Source organism: Leptinotarsa decemlineata, unplaced genomic scaffold, assembly GCF_025532065.1.
Source record: "Leptinotarsa decemlineata unplaced genomic scaffold, Ldec_3_MD MMD2_tig00026330_RagTag_RagTag, whole genome shotgun sequence".
Taxonomy (NCBI): domain Eukaryota; kingdom Metazoa; phylum Arthropoda; class Insecta; order Coleoptera; family Chrysomelidae; genus Leptinotarsa; species Leptinotarsa decemlineata.
Window position 1 is genome coordinate 9,866,477 of NW_027412690.1, and position 22,730 is coordinate 9,889,206.

Below are 22,730 nucleotides of genomic sequence, written 5' to 3' on the forward strand. Positions count from 1 at the left end.
CGAAGGCCTTTGCAAAATCTGTGTAACATCAACATGTCCTTTTCTGTCCATTACTTCCATCAGAAACTGCTTGATAAATTTATTTATCAAGCAGGGAAAGTAGGTCGAGTGGCACCTTGTTTTAAAGGTCTTTCGAATACCTTTACAACTTTGTTAAAAGAAAATTTTTGTAAAGATTAGTTTTCGAGATAATTTGAAGTTAAAATTGTCATGTTAATAATACATTAGACAGACCACTCGGTAACTTGTATGCCTAAATGAAAAATTTTTCGAGCAGTTCTTCTTATCAGTTTTTTGTTAAATGAAATCCCTTTTTTAAAATCAATACCCACTCCTCTTCTTCCAGTTTTCATTAGTACATCGTTCGATTGTTTTGTTTAAATGGGTCGTGTAGTGTTATTTGTTTAAAAATGCCTTACACTACTGTTGGTAAACACCTAAGCAGAAATCACGTTCGGGATTTGGTCACAAAATTCAGGGAGACAGGTTCGGTTTCAAATAGGAAAAGAAATGTTCAGAGAAGGGTAGTGAATGACGATAATGCGATTGGAGTGATTGGTCAAGTCATCGCCAATCCCAGGTTAAGTACCAGAGGTTTATCAGCAATGGCCGGAATAAGCCATATGAGCGCATGGAGTATCCTTAAAAACCACAAATTCCATCCCTACAAAATTAAACTTGTTCATGAACTCAATGAGGATGATTTTGACCGAAGACAGAAATACATACCCAACATCTCCAAAAGTTGAATGTCTAGGCCGGAATATTAGGCAATCATATTATAGGTCCATTTTTCATTGATGGAAATTTAACCGATGATTCTTATTTACAAATTCTTGAATAGGAAATACAACCTCGTATAGTGGAAATAATTGAACGGGATCCAAGATGTCAAGATGAACTTATCCATTTTCAACAAGACGGTGCACCACCCCATTATTCCTAGCAGGTTCGAAATATTTTGAATCATTTTGAAGGACAATAGATTGGCAGAAGAGGTCCAATTGAATGGCCAGCACGATCACCAGATTTAACACCACTGGACTACTTTTGGTGGGGATATTTGAAATCTAAAGTTTATGCTACAGTTTATGCCAGCCAATTTGGATGAATTACGTCGTAGACTTTTTGATGAATACCGAGCTATAACTCCTGAGGTGTTGAATAATGTAAGAGCAAAATTCGAACAAAATCTTTATTGTTGCATGGAGCAAAATGGCGCACATTCTGAACATTTACTCTGAATTTCCTATGTGAGTTACCCTTATTAGGTGTTACTTTTTTTTTGTCTGTGCTTTAAAAACAATTATTGGGATTTATTAACCCTAAAACAGTTTTTCAAACTTTTCTGTGTCATCAGCATTCAAGGAAATCAGCAGGTTGTATTTGTTGTGTAGGTAAGTTTTTAGTATGATTCACTTTTTTATCAGAAGCATAAAATATCCACGTCAAAAGGCAACCTTCATAAGGAGGTGCCACTCAATTTACCTAAAATGTAAGGGTGGTAACCAACCCCATCCCCCGAAAAAATTTCCTCGTAATAAACAAATAATTCTTACTTTTTTACGAAATCAAATGGACACGTTTTAGCAGGTTGTCATAAAAAGCAAAAATTTATTTCTTTATGAAAGTTCTGAACGTAAATTGTACCTTATGAACAATTTGATTTATTTCAAAAAGAGTTGAACTCAATACAAATATCTTTAAATCTTCAAATTATCTCGAAAACTTATCGTTACAAAAATTTTTTTTCATCAGAGATGTAAAGGTATTCGAAAGACCTTTAAAACAAGGTGTCACTCAACCTACTTTCCCTATCTAAATAAGGGTAGTCGGACGCACCCCTCCGAGGGGGTGCGTACTACAAAAAATCTGATTAGTCTGAAAGGTGTCCCCCTTCAATTAGAAATCGATGTGTCCGAGCTTTTTTTAAAAATCTTACTTTTTATATTCAAAAACGGCTCTGTTAAGTTTTCGTTGTAACACACTGTATATTTTTGGAATTGACTCCTTCCTTTCTTTCTCTGGAAGAGAACGCTTTCTTTCTCAAAAATTAATCTCCCCTAAAAATATACTACTTTCAATTAAAGTTTTTATGACTAAACATAATATTTGGAAACAATTACATCGATGTATTTTTTTGAGAAGTATACCGCGTGATAACCTATTATGGAGTAAAATCAGTAATTCTATATAAAATGACTATACACGTCGATTTTTGACAATCTTTTTTTTTGGGTGAATTTTTTTCAACCTCCTCACAACTTTCTGTCCTACAGATCAATCCACTCAAAATTATTTAATAACAATGGAGTTGCGTTGTACCTTGTTTGAAAAAAGTTATGAAAATGGGAAATTCATGATTCCTCATGACATTGAAAGGATAATAGTTATGAGTTTTGTGGGAGGTTTGTTTAGGAAATTTCATTGTTACAGAGCTCCGAAAAAGAATTGAATTCAATTCGAAACGTTGGCAAAAAAACTTTAAGAAAAATTGATCGTGATACCCAACTAATATTGTTTAAATTGAAAAAAAAATTAATGCTCTAGTTATATATATATATACTCTAGTTATTATATAAACCGATGATAGGTCTAGTGATAATGTTTTGAACCACACAAGGTTTGAACTCATGAAAGAGTTTCGGAACTTTTTTTTTCGGTATATGTCTATGTTCCTCTCGAAATGTTTAAAAATTTATGAAATTATGAACATGAGACAGATGCACTTCAAACCAGTTTAATATGTTCACTTCTGCTACTTTTTTGTGAGCAACATCATCGATTTTTTCCCAAGAAACTACATCTTCATCATCACCGACAGCAGGAGGTTGCATGTCTGAAAGTAACCAAGTTCAATTCTATGCCAGAAAAACCCAGGCATCAGTTTTCTCCAAGAATATAAATGTCTCCGAACCGGATATAATAATGTCATGTTAGACAATTTCGCTTTCTGCTTCGATAAGTTTGGTGGGGGTTAAAATGGACAGTAATATGTCTTGACACAATTATATCCCTGGAATTGCAAAGGCTGCTTCTCAAAAGCTCAAAAATGTGCGTAGCTTGCGAAATTTAAACATTCACCTTATTTTTTGAGCAGTCCACGTAGATATGTATACAGGAAGTGTACCATGTCTTGTGTCGATCTCAAAAACGTAATGATATGCTTGAAATTCCCAAGGTGAACTTCATTTTATATTCATTTCATGTATTTCAAATTAAATTTGACTTTTCATATTCCCTATCTTCGTCACGAACATAGCATGTAATTTACATACCATCTGTTAACCTTAAATTGTGATTTTGATCCGTATGGGTTCCAAATTTATCTTATGGAAATTAGGTAGATCATTTGTAAACTACTGTTCCGGTCACTGATTATTCATGAATGAATGGTGTTCAATAAAATAAACCCATCTCTAATTTTAAAGGTCCATGGAAATACTACGAAAACCAAAATTTACAATGAGTGCTGCAAAAGTAGGTAATGATTTTAACAACATACACGAAGGAACTATTGAAATGAAAAGTACGAAATTCTTGATGAAATTGAAGAAAGTCGAAAAAAGCAACACAAAATTTTCTACCGGAGAAATGGAAAGATATTTACGACGCAGAACAAGGCAAGTTACTGGTCTGGTCGGTCATCTCCTCAAAGGAATGACATTGGGATACCTCAAGGCTCCATTCTGGGACCAATACTTATATATTAACGAGCTACCTCTGATCTTAACTGATGCATTCACTACATTGTATGCAGATGACTCAACGCTACTTTTTACAGGAGAAAACTCTGAAATTCTGAAAACAAAAATTAACACCACAATGCACAACTTTTCAGTCTGGTCTTCTGATATGTATCTTCTTTTCAATACAAACAAAACAAAATGTGTAACTTTTCATACTCATCAAAACAAAAACATACCGCCAATAAATATCAACACATGCATTTATAGTACTGAAAGTTTTTAATTTCTTGGATTTTTTTTTTGGACGAAGACTTATCATTTCGGACTCACTGTCTACAGCTTTCTAAGACACTGAACTCAAAATGTTACCAAATCAGAAATCTTAGATATACATTGAATTTGAATCATCTCCGTTCATTCCATTTTGCAGAAGTTTAATCAAGAATCAACTATGGTATTGCAGTCTGGGGTGGATCAGCATATGCACAAAATATTTTTCTGGCTCAAAGGCGCATTATTAGATGTATTGCTAGAGTCTCATTTAACCATAGTTGTCGTGACCTTTTCAAAAACAGGAGGATTTTAACAGTTAGTGGTATTTTCATTTTAGAACTTTTGAAGAATATACACAAAGCTCGTGACGACCATATGCGTGTAGATGAACTACACAATTATGATACTAGACAGAAAGGCAAATATTGCGTTCCCTTCAGACCCTTAAATATTAGCTTAAAATCACCTACTGTGCTTGGCTTAAGACTCTATAATCGACTTCCACAAAGATATAGATCCTTTTCAAACCGGAAATTTCTTATTGAAGTGAAAAAGATACTAATTGATCTGTGTCCCTACTCCCTAGAAGATTATTATGAATTAGTTTTTTAAAGAACTACCTGTAAACATGTATAATTTCACTATCCTATGTTAATTGTATTTTGTCTCCAATCCTTGTTATGCAACATAATTTATTTTTTCTACACCCGTACTCTAACAATACACTTATTTGACCATAATCCGTTTCATAATGATATCCATTATGATACAGATTTTTCATAACGATACAGATTATCAACCAATAGAAACCCATAATTTTTCAATCAAGAATCCTGTTCCTTTGTTTGTCCTAGATTCTAACCTAAGTAACTAATTGCTTTATTTGTCAAAATCAGTTTTCATATTACCTACGTATATTATCAAAATGTCTGAAAACAGCGATATAGAAGGAGTACCATCGACTCCAATATTTTTAAAAGATCAGATTAATTACAGTTGTTATATTCAATATAAATATAATTAGAATCTTTATAGTTTTCATATATCCATGATAATACCATTAAGTTTGTGTTTTTTAAAAAAAATATGAGTTAATTACTGTAAATGTGTTCAATACAAATATAATATTTATAGTTTTTCATTATTTATCGGGTTTAGAAAAAATAGCGTATGCAACTCTCATGTAATGGTTATTAATACACTCGCATATACCATACAAAACTCGCCTTCGGCTCGTTTCGTATCCCGGTTAATGCTTGTGTCTTAATAACCATCATTACATGATCGTTGCATAATATACTATTATTTTATCATTTCACTCACTGTACTTCGTTGTATGTCTATATGTTTTTTGACCTATCCTATAGCTGTATTTGCTCGAATGGATAAATAAAGAATTGAATTGAATTGAATTGAATGATGAAAAACTATGAATCTGTTCTGCTTGAATAATGAGATTTGTTGATATATTTTTCAATGTTGAATAAGAATATTAATATCACTTATTACGAAAAACGTTGACTGTACAGATCCTTCCATAATTGCCAGTTTCATGTGAATTCGACCAAATAATATTAAGTAAACATTTGAGTAATAAATACTACATTTTCATATTTTTGGGTCTCATCAATAAAGATCAAAATTAATCACGTGGATACATAACTGATTCAAAATGGTGAAAATAATACGACAGAACGTGTTTTACAACATTATACACTTCACTTTCTTATCAGACTTTTTTTGAAATAATTATTAGCAGTTTTCTGAGAATAGGTAATGTGGCTGTGGCTCGGCATGGTATTAGCCGAGAAAGTGTTTTTGAGGATATCTTGTATAGCATAGTTCGGAAAACTATTATTTTTCTCTTTTGAGGTGTTTGCATATACATTATATTTCTCAAAGTCAAGGCGATGAGGTCAGGAGATCAAGTAGGCTATTTGATGGTTTTCATCCATTATGGGCAAGTTCACCAAAAAAATGGTTGAAACTCTACATTCCTCACACCACTCAAACAGTCAACATATAAAATGGACCAATAACTACTGATGGAACTATTCTTCATCAAACGTTCAATACTCAAACGGACTTGTTGACTTTTCTCTTGATCAGTATTAGTGAACATTGTACAAAAGTCAGATTTATCAGACCACAAAAAATAATTTATCCAGCAGAACTCGGTTACTGTACGATTTATCTGTTGATTACGAACCTGTCTGAGTCTAATTCCGAAGATACATATTATTTCTATAAATGAAACTTGTGAAATAACACCTTCTTGTCATTCTGGACTCAAAAATCGAAAATCAAGTTACTAGTTTCTTTCTTGTTGTTTGCTCCTCAATTCAATCTAATGTGAATGTGAAAATAAATATAAATCTAAAGAAATGAACTTTAAACGTTCAAGCCAGTCTCGAATATACCTACACAGTAGGTTGAATGGAATGACGCCTATCAGAAAACAACTGCTCCCCTGGCTAATACCACGAAGGGCGTTGGATTATATCCGACAGGCGTCAGTGCAAGAATCTTCACAGAAAATTTCCTGTATATGCAATACAACTTAAAAAGTTGACCTGCAATTTTGGAACGGGTACACTTGCAGACCGGTTTCGGGCTTCTTAGCCACTCGCCAGTGCAAGATAGTGACCATCATCGACCTAAAGTCAATGATATTCCATAATTGAAAATCAGAGTATTTCATTCCTCTTCCTAAGTTGGAGCGAAACAACAAAATGTCAATGAACTGATGAAATACACCACGAAACATTGTCAACCACCTTCAAACAGCCGTATATTGTTCAGAAAAATGTCCATTGATATTTTCCGATTCCGGAGAGGGAGCCTGAAAATCAGCTACCAAGCCCAAAGCAGCAGGCGCGCAAAGGAGGGTCACAAATGAGGCAGCAGGCGCGCGTGTTAATAAAAAAAATTCAAATGAAGAAATACATGTAAAGTGAGTTCGAAATATACGTACAGCGCCATCTGCCCGCGAATAGATCAAGCAATGATTTCTATAATTCTGTCAAATACAGATCCCGAGCTTGAGAGTTACAAACAAATGAACAAACATAGATACATACAGGTGAAGCTAATAAAAGCGTGGTAAAAAAACCCTGAACTTTTCTTGTATCTTACTATCTTCTTAACCACAGATTGAAGCTTTCACGGTAACATCGTCAAATGGAAAAAAAGCTGAATAGGTAGGAGTGTAGTATTCTTCAAAGCCACTTTCGAAGATGCACTGATCTCTATTTCATCAATCGGATTCCCTACAACTACGAGTTTTTCTGTGTATTTCTCTGGGTGTAAGTTTCAAGTGTGACTTTTTTGCTCACATTTTTCCGCGAACCTTTCGATTAAAAATCTATCTGGACCGATTCCACTTACCAGTAAACAAAAAAGAGCAATTTTATATCCTACCTCACCTCCAGAAGATCCGCCGCAGGTTCTCGTAGTGTTGTATGGGTTCTTCGTAGTGCCTATTAATTTGTTCGTCGATTCCCAGTTGAGACACAATTCTGGAATATTGGAGGTCAACAGAATGATAGCACCAGCTTCTCTCGCGTATTTTACAGTGACTGCATCTTCTTTTGCAATTATATCGGCCCTCTTAACCATCCCTGAGGTGCTCTTCATATTCTTAACTTCGATGCTGCCTTTGATGGTGATGGGTACACCTAGAAGTAGAATTGAATGATTCAATCCACCGTTACATATTGAACCAGAACCTACTATGCAGGCACCCTGGGACAGATTGTATGTTTCATTTTCTTATATATAATTGATATTTCTCTCACTTATCAACACATTATCAATTAGCTTCAGGTGCAGAGGTCTTATTTTTGTAGAAGGTGAATATTTCCAACATCTGATTCAATGAAATTTTGTATTGGCATTCCAAAATCGAGAGTAAAACTGAATTGATATTATCGAAGTCACAAAATGTCCAATTAGGTTAGTAAAAGTGAGATCAAAAGTGAGTAAGTCTATTCGACACTCCACTGTAACCCGCAAGGGTGTATTGTGGCTCATACCTATTCAAACTTGACCAAATAAACTCAGATTCATGACGAAGCCGATTAGTTTATATTGTGAGTGATCTTTCAGGACTGATGGTAAGAGTACGGCTCTGCCAAACTCTGAAAACCTGATTCCTCACGCAGCGTGATAGACACAAAGTATATGCTCTGCTGTTTCATCATTTTCCAGACAGAGGCGACACACACTGTCTTCCGACAGTCCGAGTCTCTGCATATGACGATTCAAATGACAGTGACACGTGAGAAGGCCTGTTAGACATCGTAGTTCATCCCTACTGTGGTCCAACAACTTTGGAGGGTGTATGAACGCCCTGGAGTGAGCCAATCCTGGAAGGCTTTGCCAGAAGTCCTGGAATATTTTTGCCATCAAGGTGTTCAATGTTTGTTTGGCAAAAACCTAAAGCGATGTCAATGACAGGTTTTGGTCCGATGAAGCTGCTTGCAGCCCCCTCCTTTGCAAGGGAGGCAGCAGCCTCATTGCCTTCAGCGCCAGTATGACCTGGAAGGCATAATGTCGGTCCATTCCCAATTGAAATTCTTACCTAGTAAAGGACATTTTTCTTTCAGTTCTTCTAGGTTCACGGACGGTCCCGCTAATAATGCATCAACTTTTTTAGCATCTTCCAAAGCTTCTTGGAATCTATCTTCTATAATGGCGTTTATTATTGGGTTCACTTCTTGTATCCGTGAGATATAGGCTTTGATAACAGTTTCGCAGGAAATCTGAAAAAATACAATACAATATTTTATAATTTAAGACCTGATAAAGTAAATGTTGGTTAAAAAAAGCCTAACAGTCATGGCTAAGGTAGTGATAATTAAGATAGAGTTATAGGTTGTTATTTATAATTTTTATAAAAGAGAACGACTTTGGTTAAATAGTTTGATCAAAATCATATACACACATCGGAAAAGTCTAAGGATATTTTTATATCATACTAAATATCATAAAAATAAATGCATGAGGTCGTTTAATTTCGATTAAATTGGTACACTCGACCACCTGTAGATTTCTATGGGTTGAACAAAGCCTGCAAAAACGGTAACTAATCTTTTATCAAGTTTTTTACAAACTGTAGGTTTTTGGCTAAAATGAATAATCTGAAAGTGTCGAGTTTGTACATTCTATGCAGTTCTTGCTCAGCAATTAAACTGGAAATATTGTGCTTTAACATGGAACGCCATCACTTACCATTGGCTGAGATGAATAGAGCTGTCAGGCTTCTTCAAGGTGGCATGCGACAAAATGATGTAGCTCCTCGTTTGGGGGTCTCCCAAAGTGTTATCAGTCGATTGTGGCGGCGTTTCCGTGAAACTGGCAGTCCAGCCGAACAACATCCAGGGCGAGGACGCGCTACAACTGCAGTTCAAGACCGATTTTTGGTCTTAACCGCAAGAAGACAACCGACAATCACAGCACCTGAGTTGGTTAACATGTTGCAGCAGACGCACCAGGTAACCATTGGTCGTGATACTGTCAGAAATCGACTGCATGAAGCAGATCTCCACAACAGAAGGCCACTTAGATGTCCACCTTTGTCGAGAGGCAATCGCGGTAGAAGATTAGAGTGGTGTCAAGAACATCAAAACTGGGATGCAAATGATTGGGCCACAGTGTTGTTTACAGACGAATCCAGATTTTGATTTCATCCAGATTCTCGCCGAGTAAGACTGTGGAGACGACCTGGAAATAATGAACGTTTGAGACACGTCCAGGAAGTCCACACATACAGAGGTGGTACAGTAATGCTATGGGGCGGAATCATGATTGGCGGCAGAACCGATCTCGTTTTTCTAAATCGTTCCCTCACAGCTTGACAGTACCTCGACACCATTCTTCTACCTATCGTCCGTCCGTTTGCTGGTGCTGTTGGTGAAAACTTCCACCTAATGCACGATAATGCTCGTCCACATGTCGCGTGTCTAGTGACTGACTGGCTCACCAACGAAGGAGTTGATGTATTGCCATGGCCAGCACAATCACCGGACCTGAATCCCATCGAGCATGTGTGGGACATGCTTCAACGAAGACTTACTACGCATATGGGGAACATTCACACAACGTTTCAATTGAGAGAGCTTTTAATCGCTGAATGGGCAAATGTACCTCAACAAGACATTGACAATCTCATTTTGTCGATGCACGATAGATGTAGGGCTGTAATAAACCAGCGTGGAGGCTTTGTACTGATTCCAATTTTTTTTTGTATTATGATTTTTTTTCGGGGTGCCGAAGAAGAGCCATATTTTTTTTTAGTTTTGCTTATATGCGCACTCAGTATTTTTGACCATTTAATAAATTTTGTTGTGAGTTACATTTGTTTAATAATCACCCGTCAACTTTTTTTTCCCTAAAGCGATCTAAAAAAAATTATTGCCATTTTAAAAAATATCTCTAGACTTTCCGATGTGTGTGTATATATATATATATAATATATATATATATATATATATATATATATATATGAGCGATGTAGAAGTTTATCACTTACCAACCAACCAACAAACATCCATATATATATATATATATATATATATATATATATATATATATATATATATATATATATATATAAATGGATGTTTGTTGGTTGGTTGGTAAGTGATAAACTTCTACATCGCTCAACCGATCGTGATGAAACTTGACATGTGTAAGTAATTTTTCATAGAGAAGGTTTATAGGCTATAGAGCTCAAAAATGCTGAAAAATACAGGGTGTTCCATTTGAAAAAATTGAGTTCCACTCATTTTTTCATGAAATCAAAGTATCTGAATTTTTTGAAGACCCTGTATGAGGCAAATGAAAATATGACTCGGAGTGAAGATCCTCATAGTATCACTCCACTCCATTTCAAATTTGATCGTTTTAGTGCAAGAGAGTTCAAGATTATCAGCATTTATAAAAGTTCATGTTTGGTAAAAAAATATCGAAATTAATTTATATCTTCTAAACGGTAATAGATAGGTATAGGGAAATAGTATATGAATTTGTTGACAAAGTGATAATGAATCATAATATGATATTATATACGGGGTGTTCCATTTGAAAAATCAAAGAAGCCGCCACTTTATAGTAGAAGCGACAACGCCGCTTCGTCTGAAATATTTTAGACGTGTAGGTCATATGGATTTATGCATACTGTGAAATTTTCAGGTTGATCCGTTAAATAGTTTGTCAGAAACGGCTAATTAACGCTCATTATGAAAAGCCCTGTACTATATTTTGTAGTTCCAAGAAGGAGTTTATTTTAATTCAACGGTTTCCCGGCCCCTTTCTTTCAAAATATTTCAGATGGACTGTTTCAAATTGGCTACCCTGTATAATATCAATGATACTTTCACCATATCTTGAATGATCAATTTATGGAAACGTGTTCTGGTGAAAACTCAAGTTATTGTGAAAACAGACACAGTAAATGTTCACGGTGGCACAGAAAAAACTATTTCTATTCAGAAAAAAACAATCAATTGAAGCTTTTCGGTTTGTAGAGTTTTGAACACGGGGTTCACATGAAATTCAATTACGGGCTTCACGTAATAATTACGAAAGGCATTTTCCTTATTGTCCTCGACAAAACTAAGATTATGTAAACAATAACATATTCATGATATTAAGTCAACTTATGACTACGTTTCAAATAAATTTGTTCGCGACCGAACGAATAAAAAACAGTTCATAAAGTAACTATAACAATTTCAAAAATGTTGCAAAAATATCAGTTATCAGTTCAAATTTAATGAGACGTACATTTTAGTAATTCATCGTAAGTAATTTTCTACGATGATAATGAATTAGCGGGAACAATATCTTGTCACCTCATTCTGTTATTTGTTTCTTGATATTGAATACATTTTCATACAAAGTAGCATGAATAGACTTCAAATTGCTTCCGCATCCACCGTATTCTCCAAATCTGCTCCCATATCTGTTCTCGGAACTCAGGTGAATGCTCGCTGGCAAGAAATATAACACCGATGGAGTGGTTATCGTCAAAACTGAGGCTCATTTTGAGGTTAAAGACAAAGCGTACAATATTGAATAATACAATCAAATTTGATCGAAAAAAAGTTTTTTCTATGTTAGCCTACGAACTCTTCAGCACAACTGTTATTTATTTCAACGAACTGGTTCACTGTGCTAGTCCCTTTTTGGATGGCGGATTGGCTGTCCTTGTTCATCTTTCACTGCCTGAACCACTGTGCATGCAGTCTAGAATAATATTCAACCCTTGTTGGATATTATTCTAGACATTTTCGGGTTAACGGAACCAAAGCCCAAAGACAGCGCTGTTTCAACCCGCCACAGGACTCATCAGTGGTGCTAGTCCTCATAGGACAGGCCTGGGTTTCGATGATATCTATGAGATCTCTCTATGGTTGAGGTTTTTGTTATTTGCTCCGTTGAATTATTATCGTTATTGACGATTTTCGGTGAAGACATACATCCAGTAACGTTATTAGTTTCAAATTTACCACTCGTCAACGAATGACTAGTTTTGTATCAGAAATATGAATCATACGAACCTGTCGATTTCTGATACGATCAGCCAGTTCAGCAGCTGATAGCAGTAGAATTTGATCCTGGATTGGAGGACATTTTTTCGATTTCTTGAACAACCTGGTAGCTAACACTGGTATGTAGAGGAGGTTTACAGATTTCATTGTCATCCAGAATAATATCCTCACTGCTATAATTCCAGGTGGCATCTTCTGAAACAAGGAGTCAGTTACTGGCGTAAAATTAACAGCGGACATGAATAATAAATAATACGTTTATTCATCTCATAACAGTCATTAAATTATCAAGAAGATGTAATCGTTCTTTGATTCATTCAGTAGGTAATAGTAGAACTTTCACAAGTGGGCATACTTGAAGACTGGCTATAAATCAAATTATCTAAGAACAATTCGTTCAGGCCAGTCCCATCTGCCTACACAGTAGGTTAATCGACTGACATCTATCCATTAACCTACTGTGTAGGGAGATGAGACTGGCCTGAACGAATTGTTCTTAGATAATTTGATTTATAGCCAGTTTTCAAGTATGCCCACTGACTATATGTGAAAGTTTTCTCTCCTTATACGAGGAATTGGGCAAATTTCGGATATGCAGTTGGTTACCTCGTTCACAGGCAGATGGGGCGACGACAAACTTGTTGTTTGTTGTATGCTTCAGCTTAGTTCGAGGAATGATACTCTGACGGAATTCGATTTTCAATTATCGGAAATCATCGACTTTATGTTGACGATATACACTACCTTGTACTGACGAGTGGCCAAACAGCCCGAAACCGGTCTGCAAGTGTGTTCCAATCTATTGCGGCACTTGTATCGCCAAAAGCATATGCAAGGAATAACTTCTGTGAAGAATCCTGCACTGACACCTGTCGGATATAATCCCACGTCCTTCGTGGTATTAGCCAGGGGAGTAGTTGTTTTCTGATAGGTGTCAGTTCATTAACCTACTGTGTAGGGAGATGAGACTGGCCTGAACGAATTGTTCTTAGATAATTTAATAGTAGAACAATCAATCTGGTAATAAACATGAGAATCCCAAGAATATCAGCAATAATTATAGCAAATTTTTACTAAATCGCTAAACGATTTATGGACGATTTTCCTCTACGAATTCAAATTGAACCAAAGCGTTGCCAAAATATCCTAAAAAATTAACCAGGCATTTGGCAATGGTAATGTTTTTGTGATGCACAGTTTGGAACCTTTGGTGTAGCAATAAATATTACTGGAGTTTTATCTCAACACAAAACCGTTATTTTCAACACCTCAACACGTGTTTCAATCACCAGGACGAGGATTTGGAGACCCTGGTGAGGACTGACTCATCTAAAACGATGAATGGGATGGCGCAAGAACTCGGCGTCAGCTCCCATGTGGTTGTTGTTGTTTCTAAACGTAATGTAAAGGTTGGAATGCTTGAAAAGTGGGTGCCCCATAATTTTATTGATCGATGGAAAATGTCACGTTTCGAAGCCTGTTCTTTGCTTTTGCGCAACCAAAGCGATCCCTTTTTGGATCGGATCATAACGTGTGGTGAACAGTGGATCCTCTACGACAACAAGAGACGTTCAGGACAGTGGTTGGATACCAATGAGCTACCCAGGCACTTTCCACAGGCGAAAACCCACCAAAAAAGACGATGGTTGGTGTATGGTGGTCAGCAGCTGGCTATAAATTTCTGCAACCGGGCCAAACCATCACAGCATCACAACCTTATATTTGCAATGAATGATGAGTGTTTTCCTATTAAGTAAACTTGTAGGTATACAGTACGGTCCATATGTATGGAATAAATTATCCCCCTCCAGCACCCCTTCTGAATTATAAGCACCCCCTCGAAAATTTTAAATAGCAAAGGAGGTCGTGTGGCACCTTGTTGGAAAGGGATTTGAAAATAGGCTGTATTATTGTTTTCAAAACAACAGAACCCACTCTGAACATTTACTTGATTGATATTTTTAATAAATTTGCAGTTCAACAAAAACCTCATTAAATATTCCATTTAAGCCAAGGTTTCACAATTATTGCTTCACCCTATACAATTATTATTTATACCATTGGATAGCATTTTTTATAGTCTTTTCAATGATATATCACAAGAAGGGGCTTGTAAATTAAACTTTTTGTGTTTTGGTGGGTGGGGCCTAAGGGGTTGACGGGGGCGAGTTCTCTTTCATGTCACTTTAGTTCCCCCTTACTATCCTAGAAAAGTTTTCAAGCAGTTTTCGAATTGACACACTGTATAAACAAATAAATATCCACCTATGATAATAGGGGTATTTACATGCCGGTAACGGCATGTTTCTTTAGCCACTGAGCATTTTTTCTGATTTCCAGTAGCGTCTGATAAATATATAATGTTGGCAACGGTATGATACGTAATTTTTTGAATAATGGTCTACAGTGCTCCCGGAAACCTGCACTTGCCACTATTCTTACAGTTTTTTTCTGTAGTGTGAAAATTCTCATTGAAGCAGGAGAGTTCCCCCACAGAACAACACCGTAGCTGATGTGTGTGTGGAATAATGCAAAGTGCGTCATTTTTAGAATCTCATCGCTTGTGATGTTTTGCAGTTGACGAAGGATAAATATTGCACTAGATAGTTTATTTGCGAGAAGATCTGTATGTTGTTGCCGAGATAAAGTACTGTCGAGAATAACGTCAAGTAATTTTACACTTTTGTTAGTTGAACCTACAGTGGCGACCTCAAGATTTTGAGTTTTGTCACTATTCAACTTCAATTTATTTGCTAGAAACCAAGCGTTGGCTTTATTTTCAACTTCTTCCATTACTTGTGGAATATTAGATGATGACTGATCGCTATATATTAAAGTTATGTCATCTGCATAGAGAATCGACTCATAGGGAGACATGAAATTCCATATGTCATTAACGAAGAGCAGGGGCCTAAGTATTGGACCTTGTGGAACACCGTGCTAGACAGGTTCAAAATATTATGTAACAGCATTACACGAAACCGCTTGATACCTGTTTGAGTGACAAAGATACCCCTTCAACTCCATAATAACAATTTTTTAAAAAGGATACTGTGTGATACACACAGTCCTAAACGTTACGGTTTCAATTTGATGATTAGCCATAACACGCGTACTATGCTTTCGGTTATCAAGAACTGTCATCAATGAAATATCATGTTCCTCAACAAACATGCTATTATTATTTGGACGGTCAAACAACTGCAACAAAATCGATGAGCATGACGAATCAACAAGGTCACCTGGTCTTTGACATCGAATTATTTTTAATGGAAATTACCGGAACGTGTCTTTCCATTTCTGAAAACGAAAATGTCGAGCAAATTTCTGTATTCGTTAGTTAACTTTCACATATCAAGTTCGATTATATTTTATGGGACATTTTTCAAGGTTACCACTCAAAAAGTGATTTCTATTTAATACACCTGTTGAGTTTTTTTGAAAGAGTACTCGCATTCGTTTCTGAACGAATAATCTTCAGATTTCTTTCAGTTTATACTGCCAATGTTTTTCAGTGTAGTGGTACTGTTGAAAAATTGGTAGAAATTGTGTATGTTTTTTGGGTTACCTATATTAATAGAATACGGTGATTATATTGATTCATCTGTCTGCTAGATTCGAATTCAATTGTTATTGATTATTGATAACGAGTGTATAATCATGATGAATAACAAAAGTATCTGAGTAGGTATATATATTTACAACAGCAAAGTAAACATTTGAATGGTTTCTACCAACAAAGCATATACGAGGTCTGTTGAAAAAAATAACGTGAATCTTCTCATTTTTCTCAAAAAATATTTATTTATTCTTTAATTTCTTTCTCATCAATCAGTGGGATATGCTTGAAGACGGGCAGTAAACAAATCTAAAGAAATGAATTTTAAACGATCAAGCCAGTCTCGGATATACCTACACAGTAGGTTGAATGGACTGACGCCTATCAAAAAACAACTACTCCCCTGGCTACTACCACGAATGGCGTTGGATTATATCCGACAGGCGTCAGTGCAGGAATCTTCACAGAAAATTTCCTGCATATAATAATAATAATAATATCGTCTTTATTATCTTCTAATACATTTAAAGCAAATTATTCAGGTACAGTTCATCTAATATATGAAGATGAAAGGCGAAGTTCAATGTTCATCGTTCAATTGCTCTTCTATTCAACCTCAAAAATGTTGCCTAGTACGCAAAGGAATACACGAAAAGGATTTTTAATTTTCTTGAAATATTATTACTATTTATTATAGATTTATAATAGGTAGGTAGCCATTGGGTCATTAATAGTTTGAAGATAATACGAATCGTTTGGAATTGATATTAAAATGATCGAAGTCATCTCGTTTCATGGGCTCGGGAATGTCATTATAAATTGCACAGTTCTGGTAGCTGAAACTCTTTCTAAAGAACTCTGTCCGAAAGGATGGCGGAGTTAGTCTGCCTTTAAACTTTACATTGATATAATGCACATCAGTACTGAACGTAATTTTCTGGTGTAAGTAAGACGGCACTTTACTATTAATTATTTTGTGAAACAAAGTTGCAGCATGTAACACTTTCCTATCGTTCATATTAAACCAGCCGGTATCCTTCAGTTCATGTGATATTCTTTCTCTTCTTCTAATACCAAAAATTAACCGTGAGCAGGAATTCTGAACTTTTCGTATCTTTTTTTGAATTGGTTGGTTAAACATGGACCATACAAAACATCAGCATAATTGAATATAGATAAAACCAGCGATTTACACAAATTCGCCTTCACCTTCATGGGTAGGAAATTTCAGTGTCCATATATAATTTTAAGCGAATAATATGCACGCCTAATAAACTGATTAACCTGACTTTCGAATTTCAAGTCCTTATCTAAACTGATGCTTAGGCTTTTAGCTTCTGGGACAACCCCAAGTACATGATAATTTACTACTACTTTCACATATTTGCAAATATCATTTCTAGGGCCTTTTGGTCCGAAAACAATAACATTGGATTTACTACAATTTATATTTAAGCAGTGATCAGAAGCATTTTTCACAAATAATTTTAAGTCACTATTGATTTGAGTACACGCATTATCTATCATTTCAGGTGAGAAGCTGTAATACAACTGGGTATCGTCTGCATACAAATGTATATTACAAAATTTTAAACATTCTGCAAGTTGAGATGTGTAGATAGCAAACAAAAGGGGTCCCAAAATAGAACCCTGTGGCACTACACACATCAGCTTTAAATATTGTGAGCTGTTTCCTTCTATGGTAACCTTTTGTCGACGGTTGGTGAGATACGATCTGATTAGTGATATAGCATTTTTAGAGAGTCCTATATAGCCAAGAACCACTAACAATAAATCGAAGTTAACAGTATCGAACGCTCTACTAAAATCAAGAAGTACCAATACTGTATTATTTTTTGCATCACGTACTCTTATAATATCGTCCACTATATGCAATAAAGCAGTTGTACAACTATGTCCTCTACGAAATCTGGATTGAGTTATTGGAAGTATAGAGAAATTGTCAATGTGTTCTTTCAACTGAACTTCAATAGCTCTTTCCAGAACTTTTGACAAAGTAGGTAATGAACTAATGGCGCGTAGGATGGATTATTTTTTTTAACAACTTTCACAATTGCTTTCTTTCATACCGTGGGAAAAATATTATTAATCAGACAACAATTCACGATATGTGTTACATATGGAATTATATGTGGACAGCACATTTTTATGCAATTGGCAGAATTCCGATTTTCTATTATGGAATATTATTGACTTTAGGTCGATGATGACCACTATCTTGCACTGAACAGTGGCTAATGAGCCCGAAACCGGTCTGCAAGTGTGCCTGTTCCATAATTGAAGGTCGACTCTTTCAGTTGTATTTTCTGTGAAGATTCCTGCACTGACGCCTGTTGGAAAGTTACAGTCTTCGTGGAATAATCTCCGACTCAATGCCTCTATCAACTATGAACTGCCTTATATAGTCCTAATGCCAAGTAGAAAAAATCGGCTCCTCTGGAAGGTACTAAAAGCAGATAGAGGATGTACTACACAGATACATCGAAAATACCTTCAAATTTTGGTGCAGTTGTTCAAATCGCAGACACAGGAAGGCAAAATAAACCTACCTCGGGACCTATGCGAACGTATTCCAAGCAGAAGTCTATGACATTCATTTGTGTTTAGACATTGGTAGAAACCAACCTCACATATAGGTGCATGTTAATACCATATTAGTATAACCTAGGTCGCCCAAGAAAAATCTATGACTACCAAATAGGCGCGTTGCTCCACAAGGCGATATAATGAGTACGGCGTGCGTGTAAAAGAAAATGTATGAACGTAGAAGAGGTGGAAGTTTGGTGTCAGGATCAAGCGGCTTTGGAAGCACTTGGCTCTCACTAAACAACGTCCAAGATGAAAGTGAACTGCCGAAAAAAAATTCTTCCTTATACCAAGACTTGACAAATATCATCTGATATGGATTTCTGGCTACAATGGCATGGAAGGTAATGACGCTGATGTTTCCTTTGCAAGGAAGGTCGCGGTTTCATTGGACCAGCACTTGTCATTAGCATTTATTCAGGCTTTGTTTAACGCATACTGAATACCTGGATTGTAGGAAGAGTTTTAGACTTCTGGCAAAATCTATCAGAATCAGACCATTCTAAGGTTTTTATATATCCTTGCGTTAGATTTAGATAGATTGTTCCCTGGAAACAAGAAACAGAAACCAGAAGTGAGATCGTGGAAGAATATACGTTAGTAATTATATACAGAAAGAGACCTGTGCCATCCAGGTGAGCAAAAGCTAGCACTCAGGTTTATGTTACCAAATAAATGTTAGACAGCAATAGCGATGACCTATGTTGTTCAACAGACTTACTTACAAGTCACTTATGTCAGAATTAATTATAATATAGCAAGATTTGTACTGTCGAAATACAGTGCGTTCCATCTCTGTTTGGAAGATGATGAAACAGCAGAATACGTATTTTGTGACTATTCCACATGTGAAGTAAAAATCTGACAATGAAGTGTTTCTTGAATACATATTTTATGACTGTTCGCCGGAGAATTTGTGTGGTTTTTCGGCGATTGACAGTGTTTCACTCTTGTCAGCTTACTCGAATCTATTTTTCAAACTCGTATGGGTTTGAGCCACAATAAACTTACCTAAGTACATGAATAAGTTTCCCGTGGGTTTGGCTACCTATCGGGCTAGTCCCCAGATGATGGATAGGGGAACGGCCAGGAGACTGAAGCCGGAAGCCGATGTGGCCTTACGGACGGGGTCGCCGGAATCCTGGACAGTAGCAAAAATAAGTGGGGTGAGGAGAACTAAAACCCCCCTAAAGCCTTTGCCAAACATGCCACCGTGGACCAGCCTACCCAAGCTAAGGTGTAAGGAATCGTGCCGACAGCTGAATGAAAACAGGGTGATATACGGTCACTAACGATTCCCTTGGGGAACTGGGCGGAACCTCATTGTAATCAGCCTACCTCTGGTAATGCGGGGCTCTGCCAGAGGTGACCAACTCTTTCCTTGCTACTCGTGGGAACACACATGAATGAAACAAACACCAAAACAGAAATGACAAAAACCAATCCCGAAGCTGGGCAGAAGTGCTCACCTCAATCTAAGGCGGTGGCTGGGGATGAACAGAAATATCCACCTCAATCTATCGCTTGGAATGAGGCTGGACATAGTAGAGCATTTCGTGATGTAATACAAAGGCCAAGACGTAAGTGCACTCCACCTCCAACAGCAAGGGCACTTTCTGCGGCCGGCGCCAAAAGCTCCGTCTTGAAAAAAGGCAAGGAACCGGCTGCCTCTGCAGAAAAGATCCCTCACTTGAGCAGCTCCACGGAGGGAACTTCCAAAATCTTTGCGGAGGCCACCTCAAGGTTGCCAATGAGAGTGTGTGTTCGGCGAGTCTTGGCCTATACCTACCAATATAAAGAAGATGTGTCCTAGTGACCCGGCCACCTTCCTGGAAAGGACAGGATGGACGATGACCTAGGAGGACGACTCCTCGGGAGGATGTACAATAAGGCACATGTGGCCTAAGTGCTGTGGGTCTATACTCAGCCTTCCTACTCTACAGATACAGAAATTCAAGTTTTCAAAGGTGATTTTTTACAAAAATATCTTCAATGGCTTTGAAAAGACACATTACTCGATGTTTGTCATTCAGAAATTTTGGATTGTCATCCTTGCTTGGAGGTGGACGTGGCGGAATCAAAAATAGCGGAGGAAATAATAATAATACTATAACTCCATTCACAAAAGATAAATACAAATACAGATACAAATGAATTATAACATAGAATGAATGAATGAAGTGATTTTAGGATAAGTGCAAAGCACTTGTCTCCACTCAGTAAAAAGTTAACATTTCCTTACGTTTTCCTGAAATATCGTCTCCGTTTCATTTTCGATTGGCCACCGTATATATTTTATAATTTCATAGAATTCCACTAACCTTGAATAATATACGCATTAGATCCTGTTGTTGAAAAACTTACGACAAATAATCACTTAACGATACATTTCGTGAACAGATACTCGGAAGAACTAATTATATTTCGTCAGTACTTTAATGGTAGTTAATGGAAAATGATATCTTTCGCGAATTGATTATCAATGTATAAATTTAACAGTTTTTATGCAAGGATAGAAAAAAAAATTATTTTTTCAAAAGGCTCCAAAATGGAAGAGAAACGGGGAGAGAAAGCATAATTGCAACATTGAATTTCATAGTTGAGATTGAGAGATAAGATAGCAGTCTATCAGTACCACAATTTTTAGGGTTTGAAGGCCGTAGAATTTTGCCTACAAGAAGAAGATGGTATTTTTAGCTAATTCATTGGATATAAGGGGTGTATCTGGTAATATGTTCCTCGTCGAAGAGAATATGGATCGAAGACACAAGCTGCAGGACTATATACTCACAGAGATTGGTATACACAACCCTCATGGGAGACACAGTAGTGGCAGGACTAGCAAGGGGGTTTTGTCTCCACTATTATGGAACCTTGTAATGGACGGGTTACTACGTCGTCTGGACTATAATGGATACAAGGTACTGAGCTATGCAGGCAACTAAATGTTCCTAGCCCAAGAAAAATATAATATTTTAGTGAAGAAGCGCATGCAGTAGGCACTGAATATCGTAATGGACCGATGAAAAAGAAATGAACATAAGGCCAACGGAATCACCCATAGTAGCTTCTACCAAGAGGATGAAAACATAAGGCCTAGGACCTCTGAAACTTCGAGGTGAACATATAAATTTGTTGGCGGAGGTCAAATACCTAGAAGTGATCCTAGATCCCAGGCTAACCTGGAACCAACTTCTAGAAATAGTTAAAAGAGAGTCGAAGGTAGCGCTGATGGTGGTCAGACACACCTACGGAAAGACATTGGGGCTCAAATCAGACATGACGTTTTAGCTTCACACTATGGTGATTGAACCTATGATAATATATGTATCTATCGTTGGGTGGCTGAAGATGAAACAAACAACCGCTGTTAATAAACTAAGCAGGATGCAGAGGCTTCAATGTTTGGGAATAATGGGAGCTATGAAAACTACTCCTACAGCTGCATTGGGGACACTCTTGAATCCATCTAGTAATAATGGAGAAGACAAGAGGGGGCCAATTCAGACTGAAAAACTCATCAGGTGGAGAAACAAACATCAAACATGTTTTTGTCCGACTAACACCGAAATTCATGTTCGACACAGACTTCACGGTTCAAGTCTTGAGAACATCTGCTTCAAAATCTGTTTAAATATGTTTAAAACTTGTGCGAGCTGAGGACTAACGAGGTCTTACCTTTTAACGTGTGATTCCTAACATGCTCGATAAGATTACCTGGTATACAGTCAGGTCTGCGGGGAGAATTCCCCATCTCAGTTACTCACTAGGTTAGTACATTTCAGTATTCCAGGCTCAAGTAATTGCAATTTTGCAATGCTCAATGAACATTGATTTGAGGCCACGAAACGAGTGGAACAATATTTCCTCAGGCAGCCAGGCTGTACTTGGAGCCAGGACGAACCCAAAGACTTGTCTGGAAATGTCGTGAAGAACTGAGGAAATAGATAGACAGGAATAGATCCACTGTATGCTGGGTGCCAGAATACTCGGGCACCAAAGAGAACGAAAAAGCCGAAGAGTGTACTAGACACAGATTATCAACAT

The 22,730-nt window shown here is 36.8% G+C and overlaps 1 protein-coding gene across 4 annotated transcripts in view; it reads right to left on the minus strand.

Moving 5' to 3' along the window:
* LOC111506649 (fatty-acid amide hydrolase 2) overlaps nucleotides 1-22,730 on the minus strand; it is a 49,671-nt gene that overhangs the window by 16,317 nt on the left and 10,624 nt on the right. For 2 of the 4 annotated variants that reach the window (XM_074182814.1, XM_074182817.1), the window contains exons 2-4: nucleotides 12,527-12,712; nucleotides 8,545-8,725; nucleotides 7,383-7,639 (exon numbers count right to left, since the gene is read on the minus strand). In XM_074182814.1, coding sequence (XP_074038915.1) covers nucleotides 7,383-7,639; nucleotides 8,545-8,725; nucleotides 12,527-12,712 — 624 coding nt within the window. The remainder of the gene's footprint in view (nucleotides 1-7,382; nucleotides 7,640-8,544; nucleotides 8,726-12,526; nucleotides 12,713-22,730) is intronic. The other 2 variants (XM_074182815.1, XM_074182818.1) reach the window with 1 other exon arrangement.